Source organism: Centroberyx gerrardi, chromosome 14 (genome assembly GCF_048128805.1).
Source record: "Centroberyx gerrardi isolate f3 chromosome 14, fCenGer3.hap1.cur.20231027, whole genome shotgun sequence".
Lineage (NCBI taxonomy): Eukaryota > Metazoa > Chordata > Actinopteri > Beryciformes > Berycidae > Centroberyx > Centroberyx gerrardi.
In genome coordinates this window covers 16,805,433-16,820,409 of record NC_136010.1, presented here as the reverse complement: position 1 = coordinate 16,820,409, position 14,977 = coordinate 16,805,433, and the positions used below count along the sequence as shown (strand labels likewise).

Sequence of the window (14,977 nt, the reverse complement as noted above, 5' to 3'; positions counted from 1 at the left end):
TGTGACTTCCCCATCATTCTCCTGCAGTAATGCCAAGTAAACTTTTAAATACAGTATATTCTCTAGTATGTGTGTAAATGAATTTTTGATAAAATACTGTTGTTATGGAAAAAGTAAGTGTGTAATAAGGCTTGATAGCCTTCCATAACACAACATCTCTCTTACTAACACACGAGGCTGAGTGAGAACACAGATGGTGTTAACAGTGACATCACTGACAGAGCATACGTTTTGGGTTGTGATGTACAGTGTGCTGATGGTTACCATAGAAATAAGGATCTTTATTTCCGGTGGTGATGACACTTTGGCCATTTCAGAGCATGCACAAAACAATATTGTCAGAAATAATGGGAAATATAATTTGGAAGTTGGATGCCATCTGCACGACTCTGAGACAATAATGGTAAACAACATGTTTATCTTTTATCTTTGGGAAGTGACTGTGGAATAAGTGGTTTAATACACTCTGATCTCTATGACTGTGCAGATTGAAGTCTTTATTCTCCAGTTTCTAGTTTGGACATAGTGATTTGTGCTCACAAATAGAGCTGACATAGGCCATAGAAATAACATGTAAATTCTTAAATGGAGTGGTACTCCCACACAGGAATAAGAGAATGTTGACAATTTCAACACTGCCTGTGGCCTTAATTAGTATTCTGGGCTTCAAAGTGAGCTACGAGGACTTGAAGAGCAATCATCGCTCCACCAATTAAGACAAAACACAAGATTTTTTTTTCTTTTTAATGGAGATCATTCTCTCTCAATCCTTTATAAAACAATAGCAATTAAAAACCTTTTTTAATTAGAATATTTACATATCAACAAGTGGCTGTGCAAAATTTACAAGATATTGGTACATATATTTCTGTGTCTCCACTTTGCATGTGTTATATAAAAAAAATGCATGAATCCAGAGAAAGGTGTGTAACAGTTAATTGGGCAATGGTATCAATACTGATTGATAAGCAGTGATCAAGATTATTCTTGAGAGACAAATTTGCCCAATGTGAAATTATCCTCAACTGATAAACCTACAAATAACAAACCAAAGTATTTACAGTAATAAAATTTGCCAATAGACATTCTTTCATAAAATAATGACAAAAAGGTATAAAGAACAAAATTAGTATGTGCACTAAAAATATAAAAAGTTATAAAGTGGGTACGTCCGTCTGACCAACTAATTTTAGAAAGCTGATCTGTCAAAGCGCAATCCTTATTCTGCATTTCATCCCCATGTTTCCCCATATGGCCTCCCTCCAGTCATAAATATCAAAATGTGGACATCCAACTACTCGAAAAAAGTCTCTTTCACTGAAATGACTGCAATCAACAACGAACTATTGCGATTTGTTTCTCCAAAAGTATTCTTTTCTTTTAACACGTTCTCAACCATTCCTTCATCCTGGTCTGCCTGTGATTGACAGGTGTCAGGAACACTCACAGTAAGAATGCTACAGTGGCCCGAGGTCAAATACCAATACATTGGTGATTACATTATACACAATATATGACATATAAATAATCATTTCGTTTCCAATCAAGCCAAGTCAAACAAATAAAGCACACAACAAAACAGAAAAACACACATCCTACAAACCTGGAAGAGAACTGATGGGGAGATGAAGTTACTTCGATTAGACTGATCACAATGTTAGACAATTATGATTCATATGGCTTAATTTGGCAAGAAGGCAACTCAGCAGATGACAGGACTATTAATCTGGGTAAAACCATCCACAGGCATTAAAATTGTGCTAAAATATACTACAAATGCATGATAAATTAAAATCTTGTCTGCTAAGAACTAAAATCATCATGGTTGTCTTTGCATTTCACCTAAAGTGTTTCACCTCGAATGTTTAGATGTTCAAAATTAGCATTACTGCAGTATTGTAAAATCAGGCAGTCACACCTAAATGCTGCACACTCATCAGCATGTAACTAAAATGTGTGTTTCACACTGATTTTCTGCTAGAATATTGATGTCCTTGCAATGACCAGGTTCCCAAATCTTTACTTGCCAATTCAGCTAAAGATGTTTTGCGTCTGGGCAGCGAGGGGCAGTGTGTGTGAGGTGAGGTGTGGTCGGGTGCAACTAGTCTCTACAGAGCAAACGGAGCTGGGAGGCACACTGAAAGCAGGGCCGAGTCTCGCTTTCCGCTCCATCTCTGTGTCCAAAATACAAAAGGCCTGTGCTTTAGGAGGCTGGAAAAGCTGATACCTCTCCGGTGTTCCAGTTATCTCTCTTCCCTTAGACAGAGGTCTCTCATCATTCAGCGGTGAGTCATCAAAGTATCAGCGGAAAGGGCCTGAGTCGATGGTCAACTCTCCTTCCTTGACGCCATTGAGTGAAGCTGGTTATTTTAATGCGTGTGCTATTTGAGGAAGCCTTTATAGAGCAGGTGCGAGTGACTGGTCCCCCTCTCGTTCTCCAGGCAGAAGAGCAGGTCCCTGAGGTTGACCCTGGTGATGCGCTGCCGCATAAACTGCCTGGAGCCCCCTCCGCTGGAGCCTCCGGGCTGGGAGGAGCCGGACCCCGAGCCCTGGAGGGTGAAGGGGAGGAAGCAAGACAAAGAAAAACACACTATTTAACATTTCATCTTGTTTCTTTGCAAAGTTTAACCAGTTCAAAAATAGCACCACTTGTCTGTGGGAAATGGTAACATGCTCAGCACCTCTGCGCTGGCACCGCTAACAGGAGAGTCCATTTTCCGTTTTTTCCTCGGGCCGATGGCTGCCAGTGCCGTTAGGTTGGCTTCTCTCTGCCTGATCTGAGCCAGCTCCTGCTGCTGCATCTGGAATACAGGCAAAAACACACAGGTTAGGAGTCAATCTCACTCGCTCACAAACTTCACAAAGCAGTCACAGCAGTCTATGCTTTTGTTAGCATACGCTCACCTCTTTGGCCTTCTGCTTGAGTCGAAGTTGCTCCGGGTCCTCTTGCCGTGACCGAGACTGCAGTAACACAGGGGACATTTTAAAAATTCAAGACGGGCACTAGATGGCACCAATAACATGTTCAGTTTATGGATGGGTGGCTGATTTCTTAAGTGTTGGTTACCTTGGCAGCCTTCATGAGGATCTCCCTCTCTTGCTCTTCCTTCCTTTGCTTCTCCATCTGGTCCAGCTGCTCAAAGAATTTGAGTTGGGCCCGCACATCGCTGACCTGCTCATGCCGCTCGTCCTCCTGAAGGAGGGATGGATGGAGGGCGTAAGCAAGGACAGAAAAATACAACAGGGCCGGAAAAAGACTTACGTTGACCTTACACTGGACGATTATGTGAAGCGATTTCACGGTTTTAGACAAATTTTCAGGCTGAATAAAATCACGGCAGTTGCTGCGCGCTCCTGTCACAACAGTCGTTATGTGAAAACTCAGCCGGAGCCGTCATCCTAATGCAGTCTTTTTCTCGTCTTGACCGTTACGACAAAATCAAACATGTTTAATATTATCTTAAGTCTTCAGTCTTGGCTCAAAAGGTGTGTGACGGTCGATGACGCAATTTATAACTCTACACGCTCAACAGCCAATAGGTGCGCTGTCTTTGGCTGACATCCGCACCTGTAGTGACAGGTGACAAGGCTCTACAGACAGAGTAGTGAACACGGCGATGCCGGCGGGGAAGCGCAAGTCACAGTTCTGTTGGACCGACGAACTGGAGGAGAAACTGGTGGAGCTGTGGAGAGAACGAGAGTACCGACCTACCTACATTTATCTCTCTCTTTATCTCTCTCTCTCTGCGTGTTGTGTAGGTGTGGTTTGTGTTGTGTGTGTGTGTGTGTGTGTGTGTGTAGATGGTGGAGGAGGGGGATGTTGTAGCTTCATTCACACTCAAACATCATAGTCCATTATCAGTGTTTTGAGCCTGTATAATCCTTCACATGTGCTGAAAACCTGCGTGATGCAAGCAAGGAACTACTACCAAGTCTTTTAATGTGTGATGCTGAATGATTCTCAGTCTTAACAGAATCTTAAAATGTCAGATTGTTGTTAAATGTGAGTGTGTCAGACTAAATGTCTTCTAATGTATGGTAGAGACTAAAGACTGACTAAAGACTAAATGGCAATGGTTCTCACCCGCTCTCAAACTGAAACAGTTCTGTCTCACCTTGAACGTTGTGTTTTTCTGCTGCGCTGCTTCTGACACTTTTTCCAGCAGGTTTTGTAGCCGCTGCTGTGTAGCGTGGGAAATGAAGTTGATCACTTCTGGGCCCAACTCGCTGACACCAAACTTCTTGCCTGTCACAACAGGGGGAGTGTCAGAGTCAGACAGGGTGTGACAGGGTATACTTTCCAAAACAAGTACTTGTTGTGCATGTCTTTCAAAGGTTTGTGTGTGTGTGTGTGTGTGTGTGCGTGTGCATGCGTCTCACCAATCTCCAGAGCTCTTCGGGTGAGTAAGGAGGTGGAGAGGAAGGCCTCGTCCTTACAGGATCGGGTCACTGTGCCAACAAGCTCAGAGTTGGTTGCTAGGATACGAGCGCTCTCCTCTGACAAGTTGACTCCTGCCATGGAGGCCACATCGTTGATGTCATCATCATCCCTGGATGAAATAAAAGCTGATGAGCCTCATAATTGGAAAAAAGAATCAGAGGTCATATGATAAATGTGAGAAATGAGTTTAAAAGTCATAGGGTCAGACATGAACGACATAAATACACAAATAAGAGCCATTCGTCTACGGTACTGATCCTGGAATGGATCCAGGAGCGAACCTGGGTCTCAGAACAAAATTACCCCCACCCAACACATCTACAAAAAACCTACAGGAAATAATGTAATTTCGACCCAGTCAAGTCTCATTATCCTTGGTGCCCATGAAACATTTTATACCTCCAGTTTTGTTCTTTTCCCCCAAATGTAAGGCTATACAAATTACAGAAACATTTAAAAGTAAAGCAAGTGGGTGAAAAAAATGTCAGTTTGAGAGAGCAAACACTTGGGAGCACTTTACACCCGCCAAGCCCCAAAGACCGGTAAAATGTATCAATCCAAATTGTATCATCCAACACACTGGGTACGACAATATCATTTGAATGCCTCGGTTATATACCGTCTATGGTCTTTGCCTGTTTTAAAACTAACCACCATACTTTCTCTCTGACTGTGATGTGAGCAAATCAAATCAAAGCAAAACAAGGTATCCATATCAATCAGGCTCCTGATTGGCTGCCTGTTAGGCTGATCTACACAAAGCGGTAGCGTCTAAACTACAAACTTTGTTTCTCCGCTGCCTGGATGGTTAACTAACATTATTTTAGAAGTATTTGTGTGTGTGTGTGTGTGTGTGTGTGTCTGTGTGAGAGAGAGAGAGAGAGAGAGAGAGAGAGAGAGAGAGAGAGAGAGAGAGAGAGAGAGAGAGAGAGAGAGAGAGAGAGAGAGAGAGAGAGAGAGAGAGAGAGAGAGAGAGAGAGGTTGACGGGTTTGACCTATTTAAATGAATTCTTGTTTATTTTTCTCATTTGAAAGTCAGATGTTTGTTTGTCCTGAGAGTAGTCTGTAAGAAACAGATGAAACTGGAATGCAAAGTTAATTCTTTGCTTTATTTGGAATGGTTGAAACTGGTGGCTATTTTACTGATAGATATCCCATTCTAAATAAAGGCCTTTTAAACTTTCTAAATTCTTTTGTCTTTGCACATGAGTGCCTAAAGACAAGTGCTTTAGACTTCCTCTGTTGCCCTGCATTTGCACCCTTTCTTCATGAGCACCTTCACATTACATTGAGTTAATTACCTTTTTGTAGATTACTTTAACAGCACTAATTGAGGAAATTACTCCCTTTATTACTCCCTATATTAGAGAGGGTAGTCTAGACTGAATCGCAACCAGGCCTAGTTTTTTTTCTGTACACAATTCAAAGGAAAAGAACAGAATTTAAGAAAGTAAGTATTAAGAAAGTACCTTCAGTAAAAATTGGCAGATGAACATGTGCAAGACTTGCCCAGGTCACATGCTATTTCAATATTTCATTTCAACAAAACTCTCTGACTGTGTACAATATTCAATATACAGACCTGGGCCATATAACGTACAAATCATTCTCCAGGTTTGTTTAAGCCGGTTTGAGGTACTAGATGCGTGGGGTTTACTGCATCAAGACTCATCAGATAGTGTCAAGCATGTTGTCAATCAGAAGTATGCCAACTGACTTTCTTGTGAGTGTCTAAACTTTCCAGCACCTGCTGTATTGTTCTATGTGGCAAACTCTGCCCATCTGGCACACGTGTGAGGTGAAACAAACCAGACCAAGAGGCACTTGAGCTGCCTAACGTCCCGCCATAATCACCATGATATATTTAACATAAACAGTTATGGTAATGAGGTCATTCATTAAGCAGTTTGCTAATTAATGCATTAATTAGCAAATATTTCTATGTCAACATACTTGTCTTCACATAACACAAGGGTGGTATTAATATGAACTCTGTATCTTAAAGCATTCAGGAGTTACAGTTTCTGACTGCAGATGTGAGACAGACCTGAAGGTCCCTCCTCCCGCTTCCTTCAGCTTGTTCTTCTGAGCAGCAGTGAGAGCGGACTGAGCTGCCAGTACTCCTTTAGCACCTGGAGCCAAAGTCTGCTTCACCACTGGAACTAACACACACACACACACACACACACACACACACACACACACACACACACACAGAAGATGGAAAGAAGCAAATTCAGTTTTCAATTATTGACTGAGATGTAATGAATGGTATACAGTTAAAGACATCGGTTATTACATAATTCAAATTTCTAGTGGTTTAGAATCACATTTGTCAGCCCTGTACAATATGAGTGACCTGCAGCTATAAACAGTAACCACAAGATGGCAGTGTTTCCATACTGTACACAGTGACGGGGCGCCAGACCAGACATGATGGACAGAGAGCCAGGACAGCGAACACAGCAGCACTTATCACATTACTGCCGTCCCCACTCGCTAATAGCAGCCATGCTCAGACAGAGCCAATACATTTCTGCCTGACCATTTCTGTCAGCGACCTCCTTCATTGCCATTGTTCAGCCTCTGAGTTTGTCCCACAGCGGCCCAATGGGAAACTAGCTCACACTGGGAGGCTAGCAGCCACACAGGCTGCAAACCATTTACAGCATCAATAATAGATTTATATACAAAAACAATGATGATAAACAATTAACTGTCAGGCTATTCAGACCACTGTGTGGAAGAAATACATGAATTTTAAGTGACTGCACAAGTATGTGGGAATGCAAAACTGGTCTCTTGAACACACACACACACACACACACACACACCTGTCTGCAGCTGTTTGACCACCTGCGGCTGGCCCATGATGATGCGACTGTGAGGCTGTCCTCTGAGCGTAACCATGGGAGACTGAGCCAGGGTCACCTGAGGCCTCACCATCGTCCCCTGCTGCTGGGGTACTATCTACACACATACAGAGAGACGGTGAGAAACACAGAGAATAGAAGGACAGTAAGTAAGTAAGTAAGAGAACCCAGAACTCACACACAGAGGTATCCAGTTATAAGTGCATGTCAATCACAGTATCTAAGCACAGGTGTTCAGATACAGGTAATTATATCTGATATATAGCTGGTCTGGGTGAATTTTGAGGTATTGGTATCGGCAACAGGTTGTTCGATTAACTTCCGATTCGCAAATGTATTTATTTAACCCCCCCCGCCCCCCGATTAATCCATTTATGTAAATTGACATAAAAAAGTATCAGTCATGTCTGCAGTCTGGAATTACTTTAAACTGGAAACCGAAAGCAGTCAAACAGCTAACTGCGCTGTTTGCAAGTGTATGGAGGGGTGGCAGCAGCAGAGCTAATTACAATACTAACTAATTTAATCGGGCCTTTGAAGAAACCACCATTTGAAGGAGTACAACGAGCTCTCGCAGATAGCAGCTCACAAGAAGTCTGCGCCTAGGCTGCAAACATTAGGGGATGTGCTGAAATAACTAGATAAATGAACCCACAACAGCGAAAAGCTAAAAACAAAAAACAAAACAAAATGAATTGCACTGGATGACGAGCCCCTCTTGGTGGTGGAGAATGTGGGGTTTGGCTGATTAATGGAGCTTTTGGAGCGACTCAGACACTGCCTTTCCACAACTGTACAACAAGGTATGTGAACACCTGTTGGACTGTTGGTAGTGAAACTAACTGCATCTGTCAGACATTTGCAGTTCAAACATCTACCCCATGTCACTGTTGGGTTTGACTGCGCACTGGATTGCTTCAAGCTTTACTTTACAAAGTGTGGTGTTGAAAAATAAACTTTTCAATGAATTAAAAAAATATTGAATCAGTACTCGGTATCGGCAGATACTCGATATTTAATAATCCGGATCCGTATCGGAGACAAAAAAAAACTCAGACCCTTATAGGTAACAATCCCCAGCTGCGATATTACCAGGCCAGGTTTACTGTGAGGCGTCTGAGTCAGGCTGATGACCGCGGCCTTGGTCCCGGCAGTGCTGGTCGTGGTGGTGGCAGCGGTGGAGAGGGGGGGTCGGAGCACCACAGCGGTAAGAGCTGCGGAGGCTGCTGCGGCAGGCTGAGGGCTGGGCTGAGGGAGCAGGCTCTGCTGGATGAAGGCTTCAGAGTCTGGGGTCATCTGACGCAGCGCTGGGAGACTTCTCTGGTGGCACAGACAGAAGGAGAGAAAGGGTCAACTGTATTCAGTTTGGCAAAGACAAAAACACACCAGATACATTTGGTTTGGAGATGTGAATGAATAGTCCATTATTGTCATGAGAACTTGATAAATGCTTTTACAAGTTTGTGTGAAGACTTTGTCTTCGCACACTTAACAAGACTAAGAGTCTAACAGCGCCACGACATTATGTCCCTGCCAGGAATCAAACTCGGGTCTCTGACTGCTATCTAACTCCCTGCAGCACACGTGTTCATAAAGTGGTGAACAGAGCGACCGGCTGACTGACCGACCGACAATGTGATCCATAGAGCCCCTGCTGTCACAGGGCTAAAAATGGACTAGAACAAATGTCTTGCTGACATTAAGTAAAAGCCATTTTTTGTTATACAGTTACAAATAGAAACTTGTCATATGGAACACCAATGCTTCCTTTATCAGAAAACTAGCGGTTTAACATCCTTTATCTAAAAATTCCCCCCATCCAAAGTGCTGCTTTCCTATTCCCACAATTTTGGTGAATGACCCTACTGTCAGTTAATCTACAGTATGTAAATGGGTTTATCAATGCATATCATTTTTGTAACAATTCAAACATATTTTGGAGTACAAAGTCAATTTCAACAATTGGACATCTCGCTGTGCAAACATTGGAAGAGCCATTTACTGCAATTACTTTAATTTTCTCCTTAGTCTTGTATTAGTGGGCAATGCTACAGCTTAAGTCATCATTTTGTCAACAAATAGTTGGGGAAGAAAGGGGAATGATAAATATGTTTTAAGAATTACTTTGATTGTGGTTAAACTGATAAAGTTGATGTGCTTGTTGGAAAGTAGATGGAACAGCTGAAGCAAAATTGTCACTATTAGTTTTTATATATTGTATATTCTCTTTCTCATGTCAAATACTCCCTCTTTGACAGTATTCTGATGGTTCTGTGTCACTGAGGCTCAATGGCAGGCACTTTGTGCTCAGCGTTTACCCTCGTCCCGCCACTCACTCGCACCACCTGACCACAAAAGCTGAACATGCAGCATCTTATCCAATCTGCCGCTTGGAAAGGATCTACTTCACGTGGCGGAGCGGAGGTATTTCAACTAAGGACTGAATTTACACTGAGGGGTGAGGACATGCAGCATCAACCATGTTATACATGAATACCTGCTGATGGCCATTGGTCTCACCTTAAGGAAAGGCACAAGATACGGCTGTGGCGAGGAGTTGAGCTCCCGGTATAACCTACTGGTGAAATCCTCCGGCTCAATCTTCCCCTCCTGTGGTGCAATAAATACACAGAGAATGGATTAGAGTAGACAAATCTGACAGGACAAGTGTGTGTGTGTGTGTGTGTATATGGGGGGGGAGGGTTAAGAGAAGATGAAGATTCACATGGTAAAAATGAGGCCACAGAGATAAAGTAGTGACAGAGTGACAGAGAGATGGTGAGAGAGATGCGGGGAGTTATAGAACAAAAGAAAGAGAGAGAGAGAAAGAAGGAGAAAAAAGACGTACCAGCAGGCTCTTGACCAGCTCCTTGACGTTGGCGGTGGTCTCGGAGGACTGCTTCCCACTGGATGCCAGCTTGATCAGCGTGGACAGGAAGTTTTTACACTTCTTCACGTTCTCCAGCGTCTCCTGCAAACATGCACACACACAAAACACCATATGACAATTTCTCTTGAATATACACACTACATTGGAAGCAGAAATGCAAAGCGGAATGCAACAATATCCTAAAATCACATACAATTTGGGTTTTTTTTCTGATATAATGTGCACAATTAAGAATCAGTGAAGCTCATAACTGGACTTCTGATGGACCACAGAGAGAAGCATTCAAGGTTAGGACTTGTCTCTTACAGCAGTGATAGGCGTGGGAGCAATAGGGGTCCCAGCGGCCCCGGGGGCCCCGACCCTCTGTGTTACTGCTGTGGCTGCAGATCCGGGCTGCACCGCAGTGGGCGTCCCTAGCGGCTGTCCTGGGGTGGTGGCAGTTCCTCCCAGCATGATGGTGTTCTATATGAGTCAGTGGAGAGACAGTCATGGGATGAGACCAGGGAAAATGACAGGGTCAGGATAACAAATTTGACAGGTCTGGTCTAGGGGCACAACGGATTCAACTTGTGCCGAGACAAAAAATCTTTTTTTTTTTAACTGTTATTTTTCCCAAGGAAGGGCTGTGCTAAATATGCATGCTCTTCTTCCAGCACTACACTGCTCGACATTTGTACATTTACATACATGCACAATTGGGAGCTGAGCAGTGCAATCGCAGCTTTTTTGGCTCAAGTGCCTAGGGCTGGTAAACAAAAAAATAAATACATAAAAAATGTACTTGCCAAGAATTATTTGTACCTGTCAAAATATTTTTTTTTCATATAAGTAGGTCCCTCCACCTGTTTTCGGTGCTATTTTGTGTATACAATCAGGTACTGTGTGAAACATTCAATAAAGAGACTAGCGGATTTAGAGTTTTAATGTAAAACTTGCTCACTCACTTATATAACGCCTCTTTTTTTTGTCTTCGTCTTCATTTTTTCTTTTTGGTGGCGTCACACCTGCTATGTGTCGCCACATGGGAATAACGTTAAGTCTCAACCAACGTTAGGCTAATTAACCATCCAGACAGAAACAGAAGGAGAAGTTTGCAACAGGTTTAGATGCTACCACTGTGTCTAGAGCCAGTGTAACAGGCAGCCAATCAACAGCCTGTTTGATACCGAGCAATTGTTTTGCTTTGATTGGATCTCCTCACAGTCAGAGAGAGTGTGTGGTGGTCAGCGGGGACAAAGTTTGAGAACGGGCAAAGACCAAACACCGTGTATAACTGAAGCAGTCAAATGATGTCGTCTCGAAAAGTTACCGGCCAGTTAGAGGCGTGACCCTTATTGATTTACAAGCCAATTCATACCCTGAATTGGGAATTGAATGTCTTTCGGTGGCAATTGTTGCTCTGTGCGTATGTGTGTGTGTGTGTGTGTGTGTGTGTGTGGGCGGGGTGGAGGTGAGGGGGTGGTTTTAGGGATTCGAACTGGCACACTTGCAGTCACAAGTCTGCTTCTCTAACCTTTCGGCTAGCCCTTCCCTCCTTATAATACATACATATATTTGTGGTTAGACAGGTGGGAAGTCTGTGGCGTCATGTCATGATGCCGAGCCACGGGTCATGACATGTATCTACATGTAGAGAGCCTGGCAGTCGGAGTCATGACAGAAGTAGAGTATCCATCTACCTGCAGAACAGGAGGCCTCTGCAGTGTGGTGGTGGCCTGCACACTGGTCTGGACTGTGGAGCCTTGCTTGATAATGGTAGTGGGGGTCACCTGACGAGCCAGCAGGGACGCCCCTTGAGCCTTCAGAACAGAATGGAGTATTAAATGTATGTAAATATGCATGAGTATCACTGCATTTTCTGTGTGTGTGTGTGTGTGTGTGTCCATGTGTCCAACAGTGCTGGTACCTGTACAGAGGTGATCTGGACAGGTGGAGTGCTGGTGGGGGCTGCAGGTCGTGGTGTCATGGCACTTTGGGACTGCGACTGGGCCTGCATCTGGGCCAAGGTCTGCTGGTGGATCATCAACAGCTGCCCGCTCTCACTGCGAACCAGGACCATCCCTGCAAGGGGCAAATGCCAGAGGGGTTGAGGGGTCAAAGGTCATGGCTTGCCTGTCCTGGCCAGTCTCTCCAATTACTTTCACACTCTGTACTGAGCATGACAGCCTGTAGGTGTAAAGCTTGGAGTAATATCTGAGGCCAGAAACACACACACTGAGTCCAGCCCTCATTAATATCTGAACACACTCCGGCCCTTAACCTCTGCAAGCAACTCCTCAAAAACACAATCAGATAAGAGAGAGATACTTAAAGATAAACATTAAATAGCTGTTAGTATGTAAATAGCTTGCTGTTATCTCTGACAAGACAATGGAAGGAGAATTAATAGATTGCAACAGTTTGTCATGGTTTGACATGCTATAGGACAAATAATTCGGCTGACTGTCCCTCAAGGCTCTGACTGAGTCTGTCCTGCAATTAGAACATTGTCCACCTCTAATCTGCTTTTTGCCTCCACAGACAGTCAATACAATGTCCCCTCAGCTTAGAAAAATGTATCCAAGGACTCTCAAACCACAAATCGCCATGCCACCTATTCACATAACAGCAGCTAAGATAAACAAAACAAAGAATGCTTTTGAGTTTGGTAGCGCTATAAAATTTGAGACACGCTGCAACAAGTTCCCTAACAAAGTTAGTGCTGCTTGGCATCGCTTTTTACTCTGAAACCCTAACCCTAACTCAACTCAACACTGTTTCACATCTAATAGGCAACACCAAAACTTGCAAAAGAAAACTCTAAATGCATCCAAGCTGACAGCTTTCCAACTTGTCAAACTTACCTGCGGGAAGCTGGATGTTCTGGATGTTTGGAGCGCTTGGTTGTGGCTGGGTGATTCGAGGGGCCAACACTTGAGGAGCAATAGCTCGTATTCCACCAGGACAAGCGGCAGCGAGTGTTGATGGTATTGAAGTCCGCACGTTTTGCAAAACAGTCGGGCTTTTCGCTGCTGCGCCTGTCGCAACACTAGGAGCCGCGACGTGTGCAGTAGTCTGAATGATAGTTTTTGGAGATTCAAATTTGTTGACTAGGGGGCCTGGACCAGCGGTGCTGGTAACACTGACAACTGCTGATGTTAAGCCCGTGGTGGGGTTGCCCCCGCTTTGCGAGGTAATAGTGGGAGTTTGCATAGATGGCCTTACGAGCGTGACTGTGGGTACACTGTTCAGAGAGGGCTGAGACGAGATCACAGTCGAAGTGACAGCGTTCTGCGCATTCGCCGAAGAGGTTTGAATAATAGTGCTAGATGGTACGGACAAAACTGCTGCGGTTCCTTTGGTCACAGAGCCAGGTCCGTTGTTGACAACAGTGACAGCGGGCAGCGAGTTGTTGCCGCTGCTGTCACTAGGCGCGCCTCCGGGAATATGAGAGTTCACCACAACATTACTTCCATTCAAAGTTTGAACACCAGTCGCTCCAGGTTTCCCGATCCCAGACGCAGGATCGGGCACTGCTGTAACAACACCACTAGCCGTCCCCGTCTTGGACAGACTCTGTCCGGCTGTCATGCTCGATCCCGCCGCTGATGTGGTCCCGGCTGCTCCATCCATGGTTGAACCGTGGGACCTCGCACTGTTAATGACACCTCCTTGCACTCCTGTCCCTACAGCAGCGGAAACACATGAAAAACAAGGGGAATGGCGAACGTTTTCCAATGCAACTCACGGATTAGCATTAGTTTCGCAAAAGAAAAAGTGCGGCTAAATTAGATAAAATCAGCAGAACAACGTGACCAAAATTAGCTAACGTTAGCTAACCGGAGTGGGCAGCTATCTTACCTGCTTTAGCGAGCTCTTGTTGTGAAAGTCCCATTTTGCTGCCCTGAACATTGGAATTACTACCTACAGCTGAGTTGCCAACGTGATTTGCTGCAGACTGGACCCTGGTCGTGGTGTTAACGGGACCTGCTCCTGTAAGCTCAGACTCCAGAGATCCGACTAGATCACTAACTACTTTTTCGTCCACCTCTGTGTTGAAGAAAACATCATCCAGCAAATCGGAGCCCGCCGCCATCTTTGCCCAGCTACGCTCGCTCGTGAGACGCATGCGCCGATTGGATGTACCCTTCATGACGAGGCCTTCCCCGGCGCTCTGATTGGTTTCTTCCAGAAATAAAGCTTGGAATAAATGGTTGCAAGCTGCAGTGTAGGGTGCCAGCTCTGTCAGACAGCACCAGAGGAAAACAAGGAAACCAGACAGGGAGCTGCTTTCGGTGGGACTTTGCCACAGCGAAGAGCCTCTCTGGGACAGTTTTGATGATGCAGAATATGTATTTGCAGATTTATGGACACCATCGAAACGTTTTTTATCTGTTTAAGTTTTTAGTAGACGACTCAAAATGGCTGCGTTGTATTTTTTTTTTCTTCCAGGGGACCCACAGCAGCTGTTGCCTCGGCACTCACCACAGCGCAGTGACACTACCTGGATGTCAAATAACTGACATAACTGACAAGAGCGGATAATTGCAGTGCTCAGTTTAGACAATTAGTTGTTTTGTAGTATTCTGTGAAAGGCTTACGTTGTAAGGGTGTATTTTGTGTGGAAAAACTTCCTAAACTATTAACTTCCAAGGCTGCTGAGAAAACTGATACAAATAAAAAACTAACATGGATCTACCCGAACTAAGTAACACCGCCCACAGAAACAACCCCCACCTCTTCACCCCCGCAAAAAATAAAAATAAATGTATTACACAAACATCATCATACATT

General features: G+C 44.2%; 1 protein-coding gene across 1 annotated transcript; it reads right to left on the bottom strand.

Moving 5' to 3' along the window:
* Nucleotides 1-773: 773 nt before the first annotated feature.
* LOC139931137 (transcription initiation factor TFIID subunit 4-like) lies at nucleotides 774-14,279 on the bottom strand. The gene is made up of 16 exons (XM_071924553.2): nucleotides 14,045-14,279; nucleotides 13,048-13,869; nucleotides 12,111-12,265; nucleotides 11,884-12,003; nucleotides 10,511-10,666; nucleotides 10,163-10,285; nucleotides 9,835-9,924; nucleotides 8,407-8,634; nucleotides 7,276-7,411; nucleotides 6,489-6,603; nucleotides 4,381-4,550; nucleotides 4,116-4,246; nucleotides 3,068-3,193; nucleotides 2,905-2,961; nucleotides 2,682-2,801; nucleotides 774-2,549 (listed from the first exon to the last, which is right to left on the bottom strand). The coding sequence occupies exons 1-16, from the start codon at nucleotides 14,277-14,279 to the stop codon at nucleotides 2,382-2,384; spliced, it is 2,952 nt and encodes a 983-aa protein (XP_071780654.2). The 3' UTR covers nucleotides 774-2,381.
* Nucleotides 14,280-14,977: the final 698 nt, after the last annotated feature.